At 43.6% G+C, this 21,920-nt stretch overlaps 2 protein-coding genes across 3 annotated transcripts; one reads left to right on the top strand and one right to left on the bottom strand.

Moving 5' to 3' along the window:
* The first annotated feature begins 5,468 nt into the window (after nt 1-5,468).
* Nucleotides 5,469-6,032, top strand: TIFA (TRAF interacting protein with forkhead associated domain). Its single transcript, XM_054295974.1, has one exon. The coding sequence runs from the start codon at nt 5,469-5,471 to the stop codon at nt 6,030-6,032; it is 564 nt and encodes a 187-aa protein (XP_054151949.1).
* A 2,147-nt stretch (nt 6,033-8,179) lies between these two features.
* On the bottom strand, nt 8,180-21,692 carry AP1AR (adaptor related protein complex 1 associated regulatory protein). 2 transcript variants are annotated; one of them, XM_054295840.1, is made up of 10 exons: nt 21,516-21,692; nt 18,512-18,560; nt 17,850-17,876; nt 17,372-17,397; nt 16,866-16,962; nt 16,047-16,145; nt 14,144-14,208; nt 13,163-13,236; nt 12,333-12,461; nt 8,180-9,927 (listed from the first exon to the last, which is right to left on the bottom strand). In XM_054295840.1, the coding sequence occupies exons 1-10, from the start codon at nt 21,590-21,592 to the stop codon at nt 9,677-9,679; spliced, it is 894 nt and encodes a 297-aa protein (XP_054151815.1). In that variant the 5' UTR covers nt 21,593-21,692; the 3' UTR covers nt 8,180-9,676. The 2 variants fall into 2 exon arrangements, with proteins under 2 accessions (XP_054151815.1, XP_054151816.1); XM_054295841.1 differs by lacking the exon at nt 16,047-16,145.
* Nucleotides 21,693-21,920: the final 228 nt, after the last annotated feature.

Here is a 21,920-nt window from a genome sequence, read left to right on the forward strand (position 1 = left end):
CCCAGCTGCTCCTCAGGGACTTGGCAAGACAAATTCAGGTCACCCCTGTGCCATCCCGGGACAGGGCAGGTACAGCAGCACTGTGCCCAGGCTTGTGTGGCAGGTGACAAGCACAGTGAGGCATTTAACACCAGGGAAAGCCAGCAAACAGGGCTGGAGGGGACAGACATCCACCTACTGCACCCTTCTTGGGCTTTCTGAGCCCAAAAAACCACGGGAATTATACTCACACACAACATTTACACCTGAACCCACTGGCAAATCCGAGCACCACATCGACAGTTTTGATAACCACGTGTAAAATCTGACCTTAGGAGAGGAGGGCAGAACTGTGGAAATCTCAGCAAGCAGAAATCAGGCCAGACTTCCTGCTGATCCAGCAGGGTCAGGAAACTTTCGTCGTGTAAATTTCAATACAGAGACAAGGAGAAAGTTTCAGACTGGTCTGGAAAGGCTTTTATGCCATAAAAGGCTAAAACTATAAAGGACTTTTTTCCCAAGTGTCCAAGAAATGTCACCACAGCATTCCCAACTCATAAGCACTCCCTCAGATGATTAAGAGACTATACTTCCTATAACTCTTCTGACCTACCATGGACATGCCAGAAAGAGCAAGAAGCACATTTCCCCTCACTGACTCCTGTTTCCTAAGCCAATTAGGATTGGCAGCAACATAAAAGTTGCTGGTATTTTTCCATTTCCCAGATTTATCTATGGATTTTGCTCTGAATTTAGAGGAGTCAGTTGTCAGAAGAACAACACACCATCACAGCCATGGCAAAACCACCTCAGTCTTCCAGCCTGGAAAACACTAAATTAGCCCAAACATCACATTTATCTGCAGTTTCGCTTTTGACCAAAGAAAATTCAACAAAAAGAAGAAGTTATTTTAATACTGGAATGACCTCTACTACAGAACAGAAGAATTTCAGCAGGAAGATCACCCAAAAACCCCATAGGCACAGAGTGCCTCCATATTTTTTTTTCCCTCATAAAGGACAAACCTGGAGCTGTTTTCCTGAAGCTGGCAGCATTTCAGCTGACTAGAAACTTATTGAAGAGAGAAGCTGTAAATCCAGTTCCTGCCCTCCCCTGCACAAAATCACACAGAGCTATACTTAAACCATAAAACAATAAAGAATATGCAGCTAATTTGATGTTACACAATCCTAGGGGAAAAAGGGAAAGGTCTTTACATACCTCAATAGATACAAGTATCAAAATAATCCCATCAGAAAAGTTGTCTGATGACCTGGGACTCGGCTGTTTCCGGAAACTAAGGGCTGACAGGAATTATAACCATCGACAGATGCAATAAAGAGCAGGATTGCACAATTCTGGCTTTTCCAGAGGCCCAGCCCTGCCTGCTGTAAAAAATGCCTTCACTCTGGGAGAAAGTTGGAACAATCTGTTTTTCTTCTCTGCTTTTCAGCACAACTTCTTGCAAAATACAGTTTAATCCTTTTTTTTTTTTTCCTTTTTTTTTTTTTTGTCAGGGAGAAGAGCCCATGGAACAGCCCTATTAGACTGCATACAGATAAAAGTTATTCCATATGAACTACAAGGGAATTTATCAACCCACAAGTCATTGACATGTTTGTTGAAGACATGAAAAGAACCCACAAGTGAAAAACAGTTTGTATGAAGCAAGGCTGAATTTGATGGCCCATGCCAAAGCAAGGAAGCCCTCAGTACTTGCAGTGCAGGCACAGGGAATGTTTGGGATCAGGATGGAAATGGAACGGGTTCACTTCGCCACTTGTACTGGGCTGGGAGGGTAACACAGGTGAACATGGAAAACCAAGCCGCTGGAAAAAGAAAAATCCACGGCTGTCTCAGGATTTGTAAAGGGAAAAGAAAAAAAAAGAGAAGTGAGGAAAAGTTTTCAGATCAGTTTAGACCATCGGCCAGGGTAACATTATTTCCCAAAGGTGGTGCAATTAACCTGAACTCTGGTTGCTTAGAGCAAACAACCAAACATTTTAAAAGAATCAATTTAAGAACATCATCAGGTCAACTGCTATATGCCCACAGTGCGCTGCTTCCCAAAGCGTTTTAATCCTCAAAGCGTTCATCTGGGGGTTAAACCAGAATTATTTTGTCTGACAGCTGAGCCCGTGGACTTGTGATCCCTGACACGGCTCTGAACACACGCTCAGAGACCCCGGACAGACCTGTGGCTATTCCTTTAGAGTTATCCACTGTAATAAATAATTTAAATATTTTTCTTTTTTTTTTTCCTTTATTTTTAAAGACGTCCTACTTCCGGCACCACGGAGCCCTCAGAGCTTCCCGCCCCGCGGTGCCCTCAGCACCGCCCGTCCCGGCTCCTCCCGCTCCCGCTCCTCCCGCCCCAGCGCTTCCCGCCGGCTCCCTCAGGACTTACCGGGAGTCAGGAGCCGCCGCAGCCCTCGGCGGCCGCCAGAGCCCCGCTCCCGGCAGGTGAGGAGGCGGCCGGGCCGTGAGAGGAAGGAAGGGGGCGGGATGTGCCAGGCAGGGCCCACGGGTTCGGTCCGGGAGATTCCGGGGTGGCCGTGCTGTGGGGTGGGCAGGTGGCACCGAGCCTGCTCCAGAGACGGAGCCCATATTCTTAGGGCTTCCCGCTGTTCTGCTGCCTCTGGAAGTGGGGGTGATGACACTCGCTGTCCCCTAGGAGAGGCTGATGAGGTGAGAGCACCGTGCCGGGACGGACAACAGCGGGGCAGTGGCTGCCTTAGAGCTGCAGAGAAATCTACAGAAGGTTTCTTCCTCCTGGCCAATGCACTGTAGTAAGTAGAAACTCCTTTTAAGTAGAAACTCGTCGATTTACGTTAAGGAATATTCAGTGTGCTCGACCTCGGTGAGCTTTGAGGCAGGACCGGGCGGCCGTGAGGGGATGCCTGAGGTGATCGTGGATCCGGAGCGGGCTCTGTGGGAGCTGCCGGGATCCAGGTTGATCAGGGGGAGCTGCCGAAGCAGTGGGAGGCTGTTCTTGTTTTTAATTAATGTACCCATCTGTAAAACTCAGTAGTTTGCACTGAAGTTGTGAGGCACAGAAGTGTCTCTGAACTGCAAACATAATGAAAGTGCTCGGTGGTTTTCCCCTTCACCAAAGATGACCTCATGTAATATCCCCTTCTGATGCACAACAAGGAAGGGCAGAGCTGGACATGGGGACAGTCCCTCCTGGCCCCCAGAGCTGCTTCCAGCATCCCAGAGAGAGCTGGGGAATACACAAGGAGGAGGGACTGGCAATGGTGCCACCACAGCTTGGCTCACAGATGGCCAAGGAGTAACCTGCTATCAGGGTGTCTGTCTGCATTCCTGCCAAAAACACAGATGATATTTCCTAGTTGTTTTAAAGGGAGCTCTGCTGGAAATTCTGTGTTTCACTCATCATCTGTGCTGTTGTAGCCTGCTTCAGTAACCAAGCTGGGGGCTGCTGAGCTGCTGTGTCAGAACTGTGGCTGGTTTTGTGTTAAAGGTGCAAAGGGAACAGTTTTGAGGTTTCACACAGAAAAAACGATGCACTGATACACCACCATGCACTATGCTTGGTGTTTGGGTGCAGTGTGTAAAAACCACAAGTCAACTCCATCATCACAAACCACAATCATCACTTCATGGCAGTGATGATTCAGCTGCTCATAAAGCTCTGGATGGAGCTGGTGAGCTCCAGAGCTGTGTGAGACACACTGGGAACTCACTGCAGTCTGGATGTGGAAACATCTGCACTGTGTGATACTAGTTAAATGGCTGTTCACATGTTTCCCTGGTGAGTAACTGGGAACGCATTTGCTGGTTTCTGCTTTCAAGGCTTTTCTTTTCAAGGCTCAGTTTTAGTGTGGAAAGACACTGGCCTTGCATTTAGAGAAGCAGATGGCAGCCTTTTCTGAGCTGTCTCAGGTTTTATTAGGATGCACTGCAGTTGCTCAGGCTTTGGAACAGAATTTGTTTCATAAGTATGTGGTCTCTGTGCTGAATGTAAAGAACTTTAAAAAACAACACAAAACTACCAAACCCAAGAAAAGTACATTTTTTTAGTGCTTCCAGAGCAGCAGAGAGCTGGGATTTTCCAGCAGACAATGGGGAAATACCTAGAGGTGGTGACAATTCCTCTTTTAGGTCATATGGTGTGAAGGTCCGCCCGAAATGAACGGGTGACGAATGATTTTTGGGTGCAAAAATAACCAACAAAGGCACAGGGGTTTTGCAGTAACAAATCAACAAGGTGCAATTTTATTGATGATAACCACAGCTAAATATGCGTTTGGTTAGGGGATCCGGGGAAGAGAAGGGTAGGACAAGGAAAAAGGGAGGAAAGAAGGTCAGGGAATGGGGTATAGCTACCAAAATGTGATGTCTTCGGGGTCCCGCTGCCGAAACTCGCTGGTGCACGTCTTGGGGAGTACTCGAAGGACAGTCAGACCGAACCCCAATATATATACTGTTCTTGGTTGGGGGAAGGGTGACTGAAATTAGGTTTCCATGGAGGGGAGGAGAACAGGAACAGGAGGAGGGGGTGAGACAGTTCCATTGTTTTCATGGCCGAATGCTCACAGGTACGTTAGGTTTTCCCCCCTCCCTGAGTTGGGAGGGAGTACAGTCCCAGTCACTGGAAGGAGGTTGCCAGGGGGGTGCCATGGGGGTGCCAATAGGGTGCCAGAGGGGTTCTTGGTTCCTTGATGAGGGGATTCGCATCTCTGTTGGTCCATCACGGTGGTTGCAGACAGGCAAGAGGGGTCTTCTCATGGAGCGGGGCGGGGGGAGCCACCTCAGAGCTCAGTCCAGCCAGATCAGGAGTTTGGGAGAAAGTCCAGTTAAATTGTCCAGAAAAGGGCAGCATGCCCCCTTCGAGTACAGCATGGCATGTTCTGCAAACACTACCTGTGAACACACTAGATAAGCATGAGACTTTCTTTCCCAACTGGCTCAACAGTTTTTAACCCTTCGGTGGTCTTTTTCTCATGACAATTGTGAGGCAAAAAATGAAGGATTTTTGGATGGACTTCTACATATGGACAGTCTAACTTCTTAAATTCACTTTTTATGTATCCCAGCCATCACTCACTAAACACTTTGTCCGTGCAAGAGGTCAGTTTGGAGAGCCCAAGGAATGCTTTATAAATATTTAAATTACCACTGCCTACAGACAGACTGTTGGTAAAGATCTCTTGATAAAGAGCAGAGCACACAGGCCCAGCCAGTTCTGCCTAACCCCATTTTAAGCCTATCAAGCAAATCGAACTGCTAAATGACATATTTCCTGCAAAGATAAATCTGCCTCAAGAGGAGCTTGCTGGCAAGCAGCGGTGAGTTGTGGCTGCCATGCTTCCAGGTATCTGGAAGCTTCCAGGTGCCTGGAGGTTCTGTGCAGTGAGTGGAGAGGAGCACAGGGAGTATCTCAGTGCTGACACCGATCTGTTGGGTTCCGCAGCCACTCTGTGCCGTGGTTTTGCCGTCTCCTGGCTCCAAGGGCTCCTCTCGCCATGAGCTGTTTCGAGGAGGCCGAAACAGAGGAGACAGTGACGTGCCTCCACCTGACCTTCTACCACCCCGGGCAGGCCGAGAAGATGATGTTCCGCTGCCTGGATTTCTGCCGGCGGCAGCAGCTGCGGGCGGACGACACGGCCAAGTTCGGCCGCGACTCCAGCCTGTGCCGCTACAGCCTGGTGGACACGCGCGTCTCCCGCATCCAGTTCTCCCTGCAGTTCTACAGGAAGCTGCACAGCTCCGAGTACGCCTTTGAGATCAAGAACCTGAGCAAGAAAACGAAGCTGACCGTCAACCAAACGGAGCTGGGTTACTTGAACAAAACCGACCTGCCCTGGAAGTGCATCATCTGCTTCGGGGAATACCAGGTCCTGGCGGAGATTCAAGAAGGGGAGGCCGTGGATTATTTTGAGACTCACTTGCACTTGGCTGAAGCACCCATCTTACAAGAAAGGTGCCTGCCATCCCTGCAGCCTGTACCTGAGAATGGCATTTCTCCTTCCTTTCCTCCTGGCCAAGGCAAAAGCCCCACAGAGATTGATGAGAACGAGATGTGCTAGCGGGGAGAAGGAGGCTGGATCAGGTTTTCTGGCCTCCAGCACACACAGCTCTCACCTCAGCCCAGTGTTCTTGGTGGTGCTCACTGACTGCTGCACATCAGTCTTCTTTACTTGCTGTTATCAGCACAGGCATTCCAGAGCACTGCTCCCTCCACAGGAATGGATTCCTGACACTGCCTTCTCGGAGGGCTCTCTGATGCCCAGAAAGGTGTGGGAGACAAGGGGTCACTCAAATCCACAGAATCCCGGAACTGTGGCCACGTGCCTTGGAGGGATATTTAACAGGCACTAATACACAGCGTGCACAGCAGGGTTTTGGTCCCAACCAGGGGGTGACACAGTGTCTTGTTGCACATTTTACTTTGTGCTCTGCTTTGCACACCAAATCCCAAACAGTATTTTTTGCGAGCCTGCGTCGTGACTTCACAGATTTTGCAACTTAGAAACACTTTGTCCTTTTATGTTTTTATTAGCTTCAAAGCAAGGTTTCTTTTTTATTTTCACTTATTTAATTAACTTTTTTTTTTTTTTTGCAAGTTAACTACTTTTGCTTGTGATGTAGACAAACATGTAGCACCAATGATCATGGTCTATAAAAGTCCACAATTATTTTGCAATAAATACATTTTGTTCCCTAGTAAGGGTTTGCTCTGTTATATAGCTGCACTCTAAAAGAATTTTTGGAGAATAAAACTATTTCCAGGACCATCAAGATAAGAGATTGTCACTGGGCTTTCCAAAGATGCCATGGCTCCAAGGTAAGAATTTACTTAAATACTTCCAGGAAGTTTTCTACCTCTACTCCTCGACCCAAATCTCTCTGATAATTTTCTGGCCTTTTAAGAATTTCTCAGATTGTTTCAGTCAAGTTTTTCTTTGTCAGGGGCTCAGCTTTTCATTGGCATTTGGCTTTTTTATTTTGGCAAGGATTTTAGCTTGCTTGAAAGACACACTGGGGAAGAATAGGAGTTACCCACTTCATCACCCCTGAATATTAGGATGCATTTCAGCATTAATCATTCCAAGAAAACCATAATTATAACTGAGGGGAGGAACAGCTGGGATTAAGGCAACCAACCACGAGTGAGAGAAAGCCACATGGGAGAGGCAATGAAACTCAAACACAGGCTTAATGCAGGATTTGCCTGTTCATCTCCTCTGTGACAAAATTACTTTGTTGCCATGTTTTCCACTCTTGGAAGCCGGCTGTGGTTTCCAAACAACAATCACTTGCCCAGCTGTGTTTACCTGAGGAAGGATTGAATCGTGTAAAATGCATATTAAAAAATGGATTGTCTCCTATCACTACATTGATCTGACCAGCAGAAGGTGATTTACACAAGGAAGGTTATTTTGCCTTTAAAGATTGTGGGTACAGCTGCTCATTTCCAACAGGAGAAAGGCTCCATGCTCCAAATTCCCCAGGTCTTCTGCAACAAGTCCCCAGAAGGGACACTGTGGGATTCAGCAGGGCTCTGACATGGCTGCCACAAACCCAGCAACAGATACCACACTGCCAAATGTAAGACTTGCTGAAAATTTTAATGACTCTTGAATTTGTACAGATAGGCATTTTACAGTACACTGGAACTGCTTCACATGAGCTGTTTGTAGAATCCCTCCATTTCTCAAATATCCACAGAGATGGAGCATCTCTTCAAAAGTCACCCAGCGTGGAGCACTGAGCTCTGCAAATGTTATCATCAACCATGGCTACAGAACATGCCCATCACAGAAAAAGCTAGAGTCAGCCTCCTTTTTCCTCAGTGCTTGTTCATCCCAAGAGCAGGACTGTCAGCTAATTCCTCAAGGCATGGTCAGGATAAGGTCACCTCATGTTCCCTGGCCAGGAGGAGCAGTGACCAGGGAAGGGGAGGAGACAGTTTCAGCAGGTAAAAAACATGTTATTTACATGTGGAGGAAGTTGCCTTCCTTCCCACAGGAATATACTATACAAAGAAATATCCAAGAGAAGTCACACAGCAGTAGCCTAGGCCAAACCCAAAATATACATTTGATGTGTACAGGTCTTTAAAGCTCATTACAAGTATTGCAAATGTAGATAATGGTAGTAAAATATTTCCAGTGACATGGCTACAACTGAAATGAAGAGATGGAATGTTACCAACAGGATTTAACTGAAATGAAGAGATGGAATGTTACCAACAGGATTTATCTGTTCTCTCGGGTTACTTGTACACATTTAACCCCAGTGTGCAGGATTTCTGTTCCTTATCCACACTGTAACCACCCAAATATTCCAGATAGCTTCAGATGAGCTAAACAACATTTTTCACACAGCTTTCACCAACAAATTCAGTTCTGATGATTGACAGAGCAGGTTTGTTACTTACCACAATGTGTTCTTTTTACTCCAAAAGAAAGTTAAACCCTGTCACCCTTTTCCCCCTGGAAAAACGAGACAGCTGCACGAAATAATGGCAGAGTAGAATGGCTTCACTTTGAAACTTTGGGGAAAGCTTGAGACCTGCAAGAACTTTGCAGTTTCTCTTTTGTTAAAAAGTAAGATTGACATGGAATACTGGGGGAGACCACACAGCACAGGACAGCAGCGGTGCAGTCACTGAACACCTCCTTGGATTTCAGCCCGTACTGGCAGGATTAACCATCCACTTGAGAGGCACAGGAAAGGCAGAGCACTTTAACACACTGTTAAAACATGAATTTTTCTTCTTTCTTTTCAAAATGCAGGTGTAAAAATTCAGTCTTTAGGTTCTTGTTCTTCCCACCCTGCCAGCAGCAGAGCCATCATCCCTCCCTGTTTGCTCACTGGATGTTGCTTTTCCATAATTGTTCTGGTCCAGTGGAATTATAAATTTTCCACAACTGAAGAATTTTAAGGACCATGTAGCAACAGAGGTTGGTCTGTTCAGGGGGGCTGGGAAAACAAGACTTTGGTCCTCCCAGTTCTTCACTGGTTAAAATTCCCATTTTATTGACACATACAGAGAATTTATATTTTAGTTTTGCTTTTCTATCTAGCACACGCTTACTAAGTCTGGCATATTATTATACAAGGCAGTACCTTACCTAACCTGATGAGTTTTACTGTGTTCATTGAGGTTAACCGTGCTTGGCAAAAAGCAATTAAATAAATAAAATAAATGGAAAAAGGACAACAGAAGACTAGGAAGGCTTCAAGCTAGACAGGGGAAAATCTGCAAATTTGCCATGTGTCAAATTTGTTTTGCAGCTCGAAATAGCTGAAGAGCAAGTCAAAAAGCACAGAAATAGAAATATTTAAAAATTATTTCTCTATCTTCAAGTATTAAATTAAAGAGGACTGTATTAAATTATAGAGGACTGTTTCTGAGATAAATATTAGGCCAACGATGAATTTTAAAACAAAATCAATAGAAACATCATCCAGAAAAAAAAAAAAGGCAAGTTAAAATATAGACAAGTCAAAGCTACGAAGCTCCAATTTAGTGCAGATAATTTTCTATTAAATCCAGATACCCAGAAATATCCACAACAGTTTTCACAAAAGTGGAGAAGGTAGACGATAAAATTGCACTTAGTTCTGAATTCAGACTGTCAGGAAGAGGGGGGCAGGTTACAAAGGGCAGAGTGGCCTCGTGGGTTCCGTTCCCTTTGCAGCGCTGGGGACACGCAGGGATGCACTATCTGTCCTGGCGCTCGCACTCCGACAGTTCCAGCACGGGGTTCACGAAGCCGGCGTACTCGGAGTTGCCGTTGTCGTCCAGGGCGGCGGCGGCGCTGACGAAGTCGTTCTCCCACTCCAGCCCGTTGGAGTCGTCGGAGGCCGAGGCCGGGTGGCTCCCCGGCTTCCTGCTGTTGAACTTGAGCGCCGCCCGCAGGATGTCCTCCTCCGTCCGGGAGCGCTCCCGCACCGGGATCATCCTGTTCATGCCTGCCGGTTTGGAAGAGCTTCAATGAGAGATGCGGGACTCCAGGGGCTCTCTAAAATGCAGTTTATTCTATCTAAGAGCTTACAGCAGTTCAGGGTCGTTGGGTGACAGAGCTGTGCCTACAGCTGTCAGCTCCAGCTGCAGGCAGGCCCCTGGAGACCCTTTGGTTTTGGTTACAGTGCATTTTTCACTTTTCTTTGCTGAGCATCTTAATGCAGTATGTGAAAAACCCATGTATTTTATGATTGGCTTTTCGCAAATATTAAAATGAATATTATATGTCTTGTGTTAGAAAATAATGCTGTATTAATTCTCTTAAGTACGGTGTTAAATATAGCTTTAGGTTATAAAAATTGTTAAAATAGAAACAATGCTATGTAGGATGCTTTGTTTAACAGAAAGGGCTTGCAGTGAGATAACAGCCACAGAACACCTAAATCTTTCAGAGAAAGGGAATTTATTGCGTTCTTATCAGAAGAAACGAACTTCTTCCCGCCTCGAAGGCGCTGTTAGGATCAGAAGTAAGAAGTTGACGATGACCAGACAGAATCCTGTGTTTGAATGGACTTTATGCATCATGTATGAGGTGTATGAATATGCAACAGGTTATTGTTTTTAAGGGTTAATCCTCTGTTCAGGGGTGTCCTTTTTCGGGCTCGTGATGCCCAGAAAAAGGTACCCGTATGTCCGTAACTCTTTGTTTTTATTGTCTCATATTGTCTTAATTCAATTTGTCCAAATTATTATTACTCTAATTGTGTTACTATTTTTATAACCATTTTACTACTATTAAACTTTTAAAATTTTAAAAACAAGTGATTGGCGTTTTTCACAAGTAGAACCAATCTATACCTTAACTTCTATCTATAGCCTATCATAACTCCTGTAATTCCCATATTCATGTTACTATTCTGCAATCGCTAAAAGTTACTACATTACAGTTTAAGCTACAAGTTGTTTTTTCTGTTTTCTTGCAGTGGAAAATTCTGAGACCTTTTTTCTACTTGCAACTTTTCTGACTTGTTTGCCTGTGTTATCTTTCTGCTTGGTAAAAACATCTTCTTGTTTGAGGTGGGTTTATTCTTTGCTCTAAGCCATAAAAACCCCTTCCAACTAATATCCCCTTTGCCTCCTTGGTTAGCCAGCAAGACTGGCTCAGCAATTCTTTTCCTCTATATCAAAACTTGCTTCCATCTCTATTCCTTGATCAGACTCAACATTTAAAAATCTTTCTGCTAAGCATACATATCTTAGCTTTCTTGTCAAACTTCCATCCTTCCCAACACACACACACACAGGAAACATGTGAGTTTCACCTAACTTTTATGTTTCTGCCAGGAGAAACGAAGGTAGAATATGGACAGATACTGGTGGTCTAGGAAAAGACAGACTCAGTGGTCTGGAAAAGTCTTCAGTTTGTTTAATTCCACACAAAATAAGGTTCTGGGCACTGCTCAGAGACAGATTTCACTGGTTTTGTCAGTAATTACAGACATTAATCACCTATCAGTGATCACCTATAAGCAAACCCTTGCTTATTTTTGGTGAGCCTTTCAATAGCCAAGGTCTCAATCTCCATATTGCATTCTACTTCGGCACAAACACAGGCACAGAAAATGATAAGGATATTGGGAAGAACTGTGCCTTGCTTTTCTCTGTGAAGAGAAATGTGGGGCTACATCTAAGATTTCACCGATTTTGTCAGTAATTACACATGTTAATCACCTATCAGATTGGCTAAAAAACAAACCCTTGCTTATTTCTGGTGAGCCTTTTGACAGCCAAGGTCTCAACATTTTGGATAAACTTTCAACCAAGAGTTTTTGCAGGTTTAGTGAACAAAAGAAGAATATTGTGTGCAGAAAACACCTGTAACAGCAGCAATGTTCCTGCTGTATCATTGCTGGGATACTCCTTGGAATGCAGATCCAAGTTCCCAGTGAATGTTACAGTGCCAGTAATAATAATAATTATAATAATAATTTTGGGTTTTTCCCAAAATACTGAAGTCAGACTCCTGACCAACCACCACATTTTGAAAGGAAGATCAAGCTCTTCCTTCTGCTCCTGGCTCACGAGAGGGCAGCATTTCTTCACCATTACTTTTGTCCGGAGTTTACAAGTCAGTTCCACAAAATGCAGGGAAATTAATTCATTTATCTATTGGAGTATCCTAATAAATGAATTCATTTAGTAGGGTTATCTCCACATTTATCAAAAATAAAGAACTTGTCTCAGTAAAAATAATTTACAGTTTAACCATTACAAACTTGTCAGAAACTCCATGAGAAACAAGTTTAAAATCACCTTCCCTTTTGAAAATGACAAATTTACAATGAGCACAGCTTAAAATGACAAGATCTTTAACTTTTGGGTTCAGGATGAAGCTGAAATTCAGGATAAATACCTTCTTCATCTTCCCACTCTAAATCCAAGGAGGTGCTGTCATCATTCCCACTCACTGATTTGGTTTTGGTCATCAAATCACAACTGCTCTCTGTGTTGGGTGTCAGCACTGTGGCATCAGATGAAAGCCCTATTTAAAAAAAAACAACCCATAATGTATTTTTAATTTGTAAATGTACTTCAATTTCAGGTTAAACATGCAAAAGTAAAATTTTAAATTAAGCTTTCATCGTGCTTTGTGGCCATTTAAACCTCAGGCATGCTGGAAAAGGTACTGCATCAGTTCAAAGAGTAATCAGTAGCTTAGTAAGCTGAGCTTTATGAAGACCTGTAAAAAAAAAAAACAAATCAAGCCTCTCCTCCCCAAAAAACTAAACTACTCACACAGCCATCAGTCCTCCACCTTAGTGGTTGTCACATACTGTCACCAAAACTAACAGATAAAAGCTTATCAAATTGTTGTCCTCTAAACTGGTATGATGGAATTTTTTAGTACAGGCAGCCAAATTCACCTCTTGCACGTCATTAGGAAAAAAATTAAACATTAATATGATTCTAATTACATTGCCAAGGGATGATTAAAAAAAAAAGCTATAAACACACATCTGCATCTTCAACTGGTTTTACAAGAAATGTTCACCACTATCTCTTATTTATCAGATAAAAAAATTGTCAGATGTTTCAATTACAGATACACGTATGCACATTTTGTATTTGTGTGTGTAAACATAAAACTAGTAATAATCTGTGTTTATCTAGAAAAAGAAGCAGCTCTGTGCCCCTCAGGGCCCCTCAACATGTAGAGATGTGCCTAAGGAAAGGCAGACTTACTGCTGCTTCGGAAAGCTTCATACTGGAATTTTGTATTCCTCAGGAAAGGATCGAGGTCCTCCTCTGCCACACAGCTGCAAGAACACAATTTTTACAGCTTCAGAAACCTCCAGGGCTGCCATCAAAAATATGTTAATCCACATGCCCCCAGCTCTGCTACAAAGGATGTAAACACTGAACTAAATGATTTATAAAATCATCTGCAAAATGCCTTTCTGTTCCTGTTCACGCATCCTCTCCCAGCCTGTGCTTCTGCTCAATTTTTATTAGTATTTTCAGTTCAAAATTAATTAATTAACTCAAAACAACTCCTCCCCTCTTTTCATCACTTTAGATAAAATCTCCTTAATTTTCAGTTCATTTTTTTAAGTGATGAATTCAAACTCTGCTCCTGCAGTCCTTTGTTTTTAAAATCTGGCCAGTTCCTACTCAGTTTTCTCAGCTCCTATTCTAACTGTGCTTCCATAGCAAAATTCTTCCTGCCCCCCTTGTTTTCTGTGCATTTTTCTACAATCAAACACCATTCCACTGTAAATTTCTCCACTTGTTTTAAAGCTTGTTTTTCCCACCACCACCATCGAACATGGGAGGTGGGAATAAAGAGACTTAAAATAAATAAATCCATAAAATACTTAATAAATAAATAAATAAAATTAAGAATATTAATGAAGGAACAGGCAGACTCTCTAAACCATTTAAATAGTGTGTTTCTATTGGGTTTTAAAAAAACAGGGCCCTGAACAATAAAAATATTTTATGTTAGCTGAAATTTTACATATAAACACCTTTCTAAAATAAACCACAAAATGGATTTTGTGTGTAAATATCTGTTAGCAGCTGGGAGTAGCACAGTATGCAGCAGTCTAATTACTCCAGCAACAACCAGAATTAACCCAAAATACCCTCTAGCTTTCCAGATGAGGAACAGGGCTACAGACAGTGAGGACTGTGAGTTATCAGGAATAAAGTTTGTTCTCTTACCTCTGGAACTCTCCATTGTTAACAGCATGTGCTCTCTGCTGTGTTATCCTGTGCTGCCTACGTTGCTATTAAGAGAAGCAAATAATTGAAAAAGCTGAACATTCAAAACAGAGCTCTCAACACTTTACCCTATTTTATGCACCCCCCAAAAAACCCACCAGTTTTTAGAAACCTCAGTCAGGACTGCACCTGTCTTATCTGCTGTCTTCTTAAAGTGTTTTCTGTGCACAACTAACACCCGGGTGATGTTGGATTTCTTTTGCTCCGTGCCCAGGAAGAGCCACCCTGCCATTTAAAAGATAAATATTTCCTACAAATCCTTTCATCCCTGTGCAAAGCAGTGCTGCCATCTCCTCTGGCTGTCTCCATCAGCACTAAGTGCTTCATCTATATTAATAAGAGCTTTGCTGCCTTGCAGGGCCAAAAGTATTAATAACTCTGCTAATGTCAAGTTCATCTGAGAGCTGCTCTTTGCTTTGGGTGTGGGGAGGTAACTGCACTGGATCTTGTGTCTTTCAGTCCCAGGAGGATGATGGCGGGGTTGTTTTCTGGCACACTTTGCATCCTGGATGTTTAAATGATAATAATTGCCGGTGGAAATGTGCAAATGGGGAGTGTTGAGAAAAAAAGTGGAAGCAGAAATATCACTTTGGTGGTTAGAGGTGAAAAGATTCAAGAACAGAGAGAGAAACAGACAGAAATTTGGCACAACACAGTCAACAAATCTGTCAAAATCAATTACTGACACACACAACCGTTTTCTTTCAGGATTCCTATACCCACATAATGTCCAATTTAGATTATCTCCCTGTTTTGCCAGGTCACATCCCACTATCCAGCACTGCCAGTTCCTGGACACACACACATTAAAATTCCCTGCTGTTACAGACCCTGACATTTAGCAGGGCAACATCAGCAAGCCAAATGAGCTTTGAGAGAGGCCACACTTCCAAGGAAAAAGCCATTTTCCCATTTGTGCCCACAACCAGCAGGGAGATGAGTGATGCATTCCAAAATAGCTTCCAGTTTATCCAGAAGGGCTAAGTGCTTGATGCATATCTGGACAAAAACTCTTCCTTAAAATCCTTATAATCCTTATGGGTTTTGAGGAGGCTGTTTGAGTAGGAGATAAGTGGTACTAATTTTACACCAAGAGGAAATTAAAATCTCTACAACCCATTCTGTCTTAGGTCCTGACTAAAAGAAATGCATATTAAAAATACTGAAAGACAAGAAATACAGCATTTCTTGCACAGAACTTCTATAAAAACCAGTTAATGCCATTAAAAAAGAAAATCTACTTTTGCTGGCTTTCTGTAGATCATAAGTGGTAAGGAAAAAAAAGCAGGCAAAAAGGTCAGAAAGAATTAACCCTCCCACACCAAATGGCAAGGGGAGAGAAAGAAATGTGAAAGGAGAGCTATACTTAGTGACACAGAAATTAGAGAGTACTCCAGAGCAGGGTCAATACAGAACACAAAGATAAGGAGCAATACAGTGCACAAATACAAAAAGTACATTTTACAAATCTAAATGATGCCTAAATTAAACATGTGCTCAATTTCAAGGGGTTTTTTTTTACCCCAAAGACACCACAATCATTTTTGTATTTAAGATCAGTAACTTCTACATATTATATAAGAAGAGTGTGAAGCTAATTATAGATTAAAATTATAGCTCATTCAAAATCTCTACTCGGTGACAGAAACTGTTTCAAACAATTATGGTGATTTTCAGCTGCTCCAACCAGCTGCACTTCCAAATCTTGTACTTCTTTCTCTACTTTGCAGGCCAAAGCCACCTCCTTGTCAGGTCTCCTGAGATGGAAAGGGTATCAGGGAAGTCTGCATACATAGGAACAGGACAGAGGCTCTCATAAATATTGGGGTCTTTTTCCCCTCACCTCCAAGAGCTTTTTCTGCTTTGCTGCCCTGGCTGCTTGACGTTGTGCAGCATATAAAGCCTCCTCTTCTAGTCTTAACTTCTCCTCTTGTAAGGCTAACTGTGTATGAACAAAACAGTAATGGTTAACAAAAGCAGAACCTATCTATCTTCCTATTATTAAAGCCATAAGTGCAAGAAAACAAAAGAAAAGCAGCTAGAAAAGCAAAACAAAACAAAATTGACTGCAGCTAAAGCATTAACTGGGTTTAACAGCTTCCCTCCCCACAAGCAAACAGCCCAAGAAATTTAGGTAACTACTGAGAAAACATTCATTATTAGTGAACTAATAATATGCTGCAATGCTTTTTTCTATTTTACTATGGACTGCACAGCGAAAGATTTAAAGATTTTCAGTTCCATAGTTCACTGGCACTTTAGATCAAAGTTCATCCAAGCTCTACATTGTATTCCACATCATATTCCATTAACTGCTGCAGCACTAAAACAGAATAACAAATTATGTGGGGTTTTTTCCCTTAAGAAAGTTGTGGAGAAAATTCAACACAGGAAAAGCTGAATCAAGAATATTCCCCATTTGGTCTTGCACTGAAAAAAGGGTCCAATTTAAGAGATCCTGGTCAGAAACCCAGCCTATTCATTCCATTTTTTCAGCTAAGAGACTGTTAAAAACAAGGAATTAGTGCACCTTGTAGGCTAAAAAATACAAACTGCTGAACAAAATCCAATTGCTCCATGTGAGTGGAATCTCCTGGTGTCCATGGCTGATCCTAACATTTCTGGAGAAAAAGCCATTTGTACTCTCACTGTGACCACTTACCTCTGACTGAAGCTTCAGGTCAACAACCCTCTGCTTCTCAGCAATGGAGTCGTAGTGTCTCTCCTTCAGGTCTGCAATTTCTTCCTCAGTCAGAGGCCTGGGGAAACACAAAAAAGCTCCATCCATTATTCATGCATGACAACCCTTTATTTGCACTTTGACATATCTGTGTGGTCTGTCCTGACCAGTCCTTTAATGCACATCCAACAGGCTCTGCTTGTGGCCTGCTCCTCCTGAAAGCTCCAGCTTGTTCAGGACCCTGCTGTCTCTCCTTGCTCTCACAATATATATTATTTATAATTTATATCTTTACAGAAAGCATATTTTCAGAACCATCTCTGCTAACAGAACTACTGGAACAGAACCATTACTGTCACTGCAGTCCTAACCTCACTTTTTTTTTCCCTTACTTGTTTTGGTCCCTTGTTTCTCCCTTACTCGGTTTTGTTTAGTGTTACCAGTGGGACAGCAAAGGGAAGGAGAGGTCCTCAGTCTCAAAGTCTTACCTGTGACTGCTTCCTGGGCTCTCCCCCTGTTAAAATAAATAAAAAAGTCTGTTTTATTGTAAAGACAGAGCACTTCCAGAACTTCCCTTAGCAAAGCGACACAGGTCCATTTCTGTTCTCAGACTGAGGGCACTTGCTGAGTTTTATGCAAGAGTTATACCCGCAGCAAATTCTCCTTTGAGTCTCCCCAAACACTCTTTTTCCTCACACCTCTTCTTGTCTTTTCTTTCTTCCCAAAGTCCATAGTGTCCCCTTCCTTTATGGGTTATTTCCCATACTCCCCAAAACCAATCTCTTAGATCTTTATCCAAAGTCTTAAATTCATACCCCGAGTGCAAGGAAAACAGAAAGTTAAAAGAAAACAACAACCCTGTGATTTAAGTCTACTGCTCAGCTTAAAGCAGGAGGAAGATGCAGATGTTGGAACCATTTTTAAGGCTTGTACAAGCAGATTTCACATAATGCCCCAGGTACTCACCTCATCACTTTCCACCAGGTTCTCAAACTGCAGAGGAAAATAAATAAATCATTTTTACAATTCAATATAACAAATCACTAAAGACTCATACAGCAAGTATGACTGCATATTTTATGTGTCTTGTAAAAACACCACTCCAGTTCTAACAGTGGGACTGTAACCCTACTTTCAGAGGAATTTTATTTTTAGAGATGGACCTTCTTAGCAATGTTTCTCTTCCTAACAGGAGAAGAGTCCTAATTAAAAAAGAAGCATTCTAAGCTGCACAAACTCACTCTCTCACAACAGGAAGTTCTGCAGCACAACAGATTTCCCCCTCTGTACACAACTTGCTGGACAGCCCAAGCATTACCTACAACAATTAATGTTATCCTCAGTAATGGGGGCAATCTGGCTGGCCCAGGACTTCCAGAACGCTCAGGGAAAGTAAACCAGGTTATTCCTGGTTAACCTTACACTACCCTTGGCAAAAAGGATTTAAATCTGGAGGTTGAGAAAGGACCTCTGTGGATTACAAATATCACAAACTATAAGGTAACCCAAATCTGGGCTGGAATATCCCAGAATATTTCAGTGTTCATAAACTGCAGAAAGTGTTAAAGGCATTGCCAGGATTCAGCTTTTCCCACTTTTTCTTAAATAGCTAAAATGTAAGTGCTTACCTCTATAGTGAAGTGTTCTCCTGTTGAACAGGTTCTAAAATACTTGGATCTGGAAAAATAAGTTTACAGTTAGACTGCAAAAGACTTTTCCATGCACAGCAGAAGGTAAATGAACCTGAGAATGGGAAACAGATTTTAAAATATGTTAACTATAAAATAACAACAAAGTCTTCATGTATTTAGCACATTGACTTATTAACTACAGCAGGGAGAGGCAAAAGCATGGAAATGCCTTCTGTAGAACTGGGGGGAAAACTACAACCCCTGTGAGATGAAATCACCTGTCAGGATGCTGGACTTGACATTTACAGACTATTAGCACGTTCTGCAATCCCTTTAATATGCTTTGGCTGGAAAAAAAAAACATTGTTCCAGGCAATTTCTGAAAATGCTGTTGCTCACCATGGCATTTAACTCTTTCCTGTATCTTGCACCTCATCAGTGCTAAACAATACATTTTATTTTGACAGCTTGGCACATCCAGAAGGCTGAGCCTCAGGAAAAAATATCCAGTAAGAGGTCAAGGCAATACTTTTAAACTAAAATAAAAAATTAAATTCACACTCTAATTTTATACAGGGAATTGGTTTCTTCCCTGATTTTTATTTAGAATTCTTCCTATTTTATTTGAATTATTTTACAGGGGACCGCTAGCCCTGTCCTCTACAAACCCCGACACAGTGTTGAGTTCCCTGAATACATTTCTACCTAGCCAAGGAGGCTTGGCCACGGTCCAGAAGAACATTCTAACATAAACACTCTTCAGTGCAACATCCATTTCATCGAACTGTTTCCAAAACCAGGGTTTCCAGTTGCAAGTGCTGACTGGTACAAGGAATAAAGCAGGGCCTCAGGGATTTCTCTACTTGCACGAAAAGATCCTTCAGCACTTGCAACCAACACCAACACTGTGACAATAATAAAAGCAACACAGCAGCCAAAGCCTGAATTATTTTAACCGTATCGGATTTCATCTCCATCTCATTTTTCTTTGGAAGCCACTTTAGGGAGCGTCTCCCCTGGCAACTTGTTGCTCTGCCCACTGGTTCCTTGTTGCACAACCTTTCCTGCCACTAAAGAACCTTTTCCAGAGGATTCACTGCTGGGAAACCAGAGAGGAAAGGCCACTTTCAAGGCAACCATGGAAGCCTGAGGTCATTAGGGACACAAACAGAAGACCCATCAGCTTCACCCCTGCACAAAACTTCAAGTGAAGAATCAGCAACCTCTGAACACGTTTACACCTTTTATAATTTTCCTTTAAGCCCTGCTTTTCCATAGTTTTCTAAGACTTTTGGTTGGATAGCTGCTGGAGAAAACAATTCAGCTGACAGGTCACAGGACCTATAGAGACAGTCAAATTAATCTTCCAAGATCTGAACTATTAAAGAGACCAACTTTTCATACATATATATATATATATATATATATACACATACTACATCCATATATAGATATATATAAAGCAGCACAATTCCAAGCAAAGGCAACTTACAATCTTCCAGGATATTGAAACACTTACTAAAAATCCTATACTTAGTTGTTTAATTAGGAGTTTATCTCTTACAGGCAAATCTTGGAGCATCTTAAAATAAAGAAGCTGGGGTTGGGGGAGGATATGAGTGATTAAAGTAATCATTAAGTTGATAAGCTACATTTTTACATTATAGTGTTCCAGAAACAGCCAAACATGGACAAGGTGGTATCAATCTAACTTGCAAACTTTATAATGCACCACATTTTACAGTTTTGGTTTTAATAGAATTCCCTGCTCAGTGGAAGGAAAATAACCTCAGCACTGTGACACTGCTCTGTAAACTACCACCACCACCACACCCAGAAAACAAATCTGATCTGAAGCACAGAGGCCAGCAGTCCTCTGTACATTTTATATGCCTCAGACTTTCACTGCAGGTTGTGCAACACCTGAACAACTAGACAATACAGCAGCGGTCAGGAAGATTTGTTTCACTGGCCAGGACAGCCTGGTATTGGACTAACAGATGCAGGGATTGGCACTAAATTTTTTTGTCACTAAAATTGTCACTAGATTTGCTGAAAAAAGGGGTATTGGCCTGTGGAAGGAGACTCAGCAAAACACACAGGAAGGAGAAGCTTTCAAGTTGTGCAGGAAGAAGCTTTCAAGTACTGCCTGGCGTTCTCAAAGCACAACAAAGTGCTACTTCAGTGCCAGCTGTCAAAGCATCGGAGGTGTTCCCATCCCCTCTGGCGGAGCACTAAAAATACAAGCAGGTATCCTCTACATGCACTGCCCTGGTTTTTCACCCCTGCCTCTGCGAAGCAGCTCGTCTGGAAGGTGAGACTCGCCTGCCAGAGCTGGTGTGAAGCAAGAGGCCACGAGCTTGCATCATGTAAAATGCCCAGCATATCTGCTGAGAGCGATTTCTACCCCAACACATCGAAAATAAGTGATGTGTAGGTATCCAGTGCCGGCCAGGATATGGGAAAAGCCCTGTTTGCACTGTGCTTTTCCGTGAACTGCTTGTGGCAGAACGAAACAGGTTGTCGCACGTTTCCAAGAGATAAGGATTCCTCGGAACCATTCTGCAACAGACATGAGTTCATCCGAACCATTCTGCTCCTGATTTATCCCAGCAGCGGCTCAGCCTCTGACTCACGGCGAGGACGAGATCACATTGCAGAAAACCGGGTGTTTTTCCATCGCTCCCACCAGCACGGCCCCCTGCAAGGCTTTTGACAACTGACCTGAAAACCCCCTCTGGGCACCTCCTGCCGGAAAAACACCGGGGCTCAGGAGCCGCTGACCCTGGAAGCGCATGAGCCCCGACCGCACAAAAACCGTACCGAGCCCGGCGGGCTCCCGGCGCCTCCATCCATGCCCCCGGCACGCCAAGGAGCCCAGACCCCGCATCCCTGCCCACCCCGCCACCCCCGGTGCCCCACGGGGAAGGCGGAGCCGGCGGGCCCGGCACCTCCCCGCCCCGGGGAGGGGAAAGGGGCAGCGGCGCTGGATGCTGCTCACCCTCCGCCGCGCTGGATGCGGCCGGCATCCCTCCGCAGGAACAGCCCGCAGCACCACTGCGCCCAGCAGTTCCCCATGGCATCCTGCTGGCCGCAGCTCCCGCCGCCTCCCGGCGGCCGCGGACCCCCGGGAACAAAGGGCCGGCACCGCCGCGTGGCTGCGCAGGGCCGGGCGGGGCTGGCCCGAGCGCCGGCACCGCCCCCGGCTCGGCATCATCGGTGACATCGGCCCTGCCCGCCAGAACCATCCCGCCCCTAGAGCGGCTTCCCCCGTGGCACGGCCCCGTGGGGTCATCGCCCGTGTTCTGACGTGTGAAAAATGCCTATTTTGTGATTGGCTTTCCGCAAATATTAAAATGAATATTACATGTGTTTTGTTAGAAATGCAATGCTGTATTAATTCTCT

The sequence above is a fragment of the Melozone crissalis genome, unplaced genomic scaffold (assembly GCF_028551555.1).
Source record: "Melozone crissalis strain CALT ecotype California unplaced genomic scaffold, PUWL_Pcris_2 ptg000006l_1, whole genome shotgun sequence".
NCBI classification, from domain to species: Eukaryota; Metazoa; Chordata; class Aves; order Passeriformes; family Passerellidae; genus Melozone; species Melozone crissalis.

Coding starts and splice junctions, on each gene's coding strand:
- TIFA (XM_054295974.1), top strand. CDS start 5,469: ATGAGCTGTTTCGAGGAGGCCGAAACAGAGGAGACAGTGACGTGCCTC.
- AP1AR (XM_054295840.1), bottom strand. CDS start 21,592: ATGGGGAACTGCTGGGCGCAGTGGTGCTGCGGGCTGTTCCTGCGGAGG. Junction 12,462..13,162: donor TGAAGCTTTCCGAAGCAGCA/GTAAGTCTGCCT, acceptor TTTTTTAAATAG/GGCTTTCATCTGATGCCACA. Junction 9,928..12,332: donor AGAGTGGGAAGATGAAGAAG/GTATTTATCCTG, acceptor CCAAACCGGCAG/GCATGAACAGGATGATCCCG.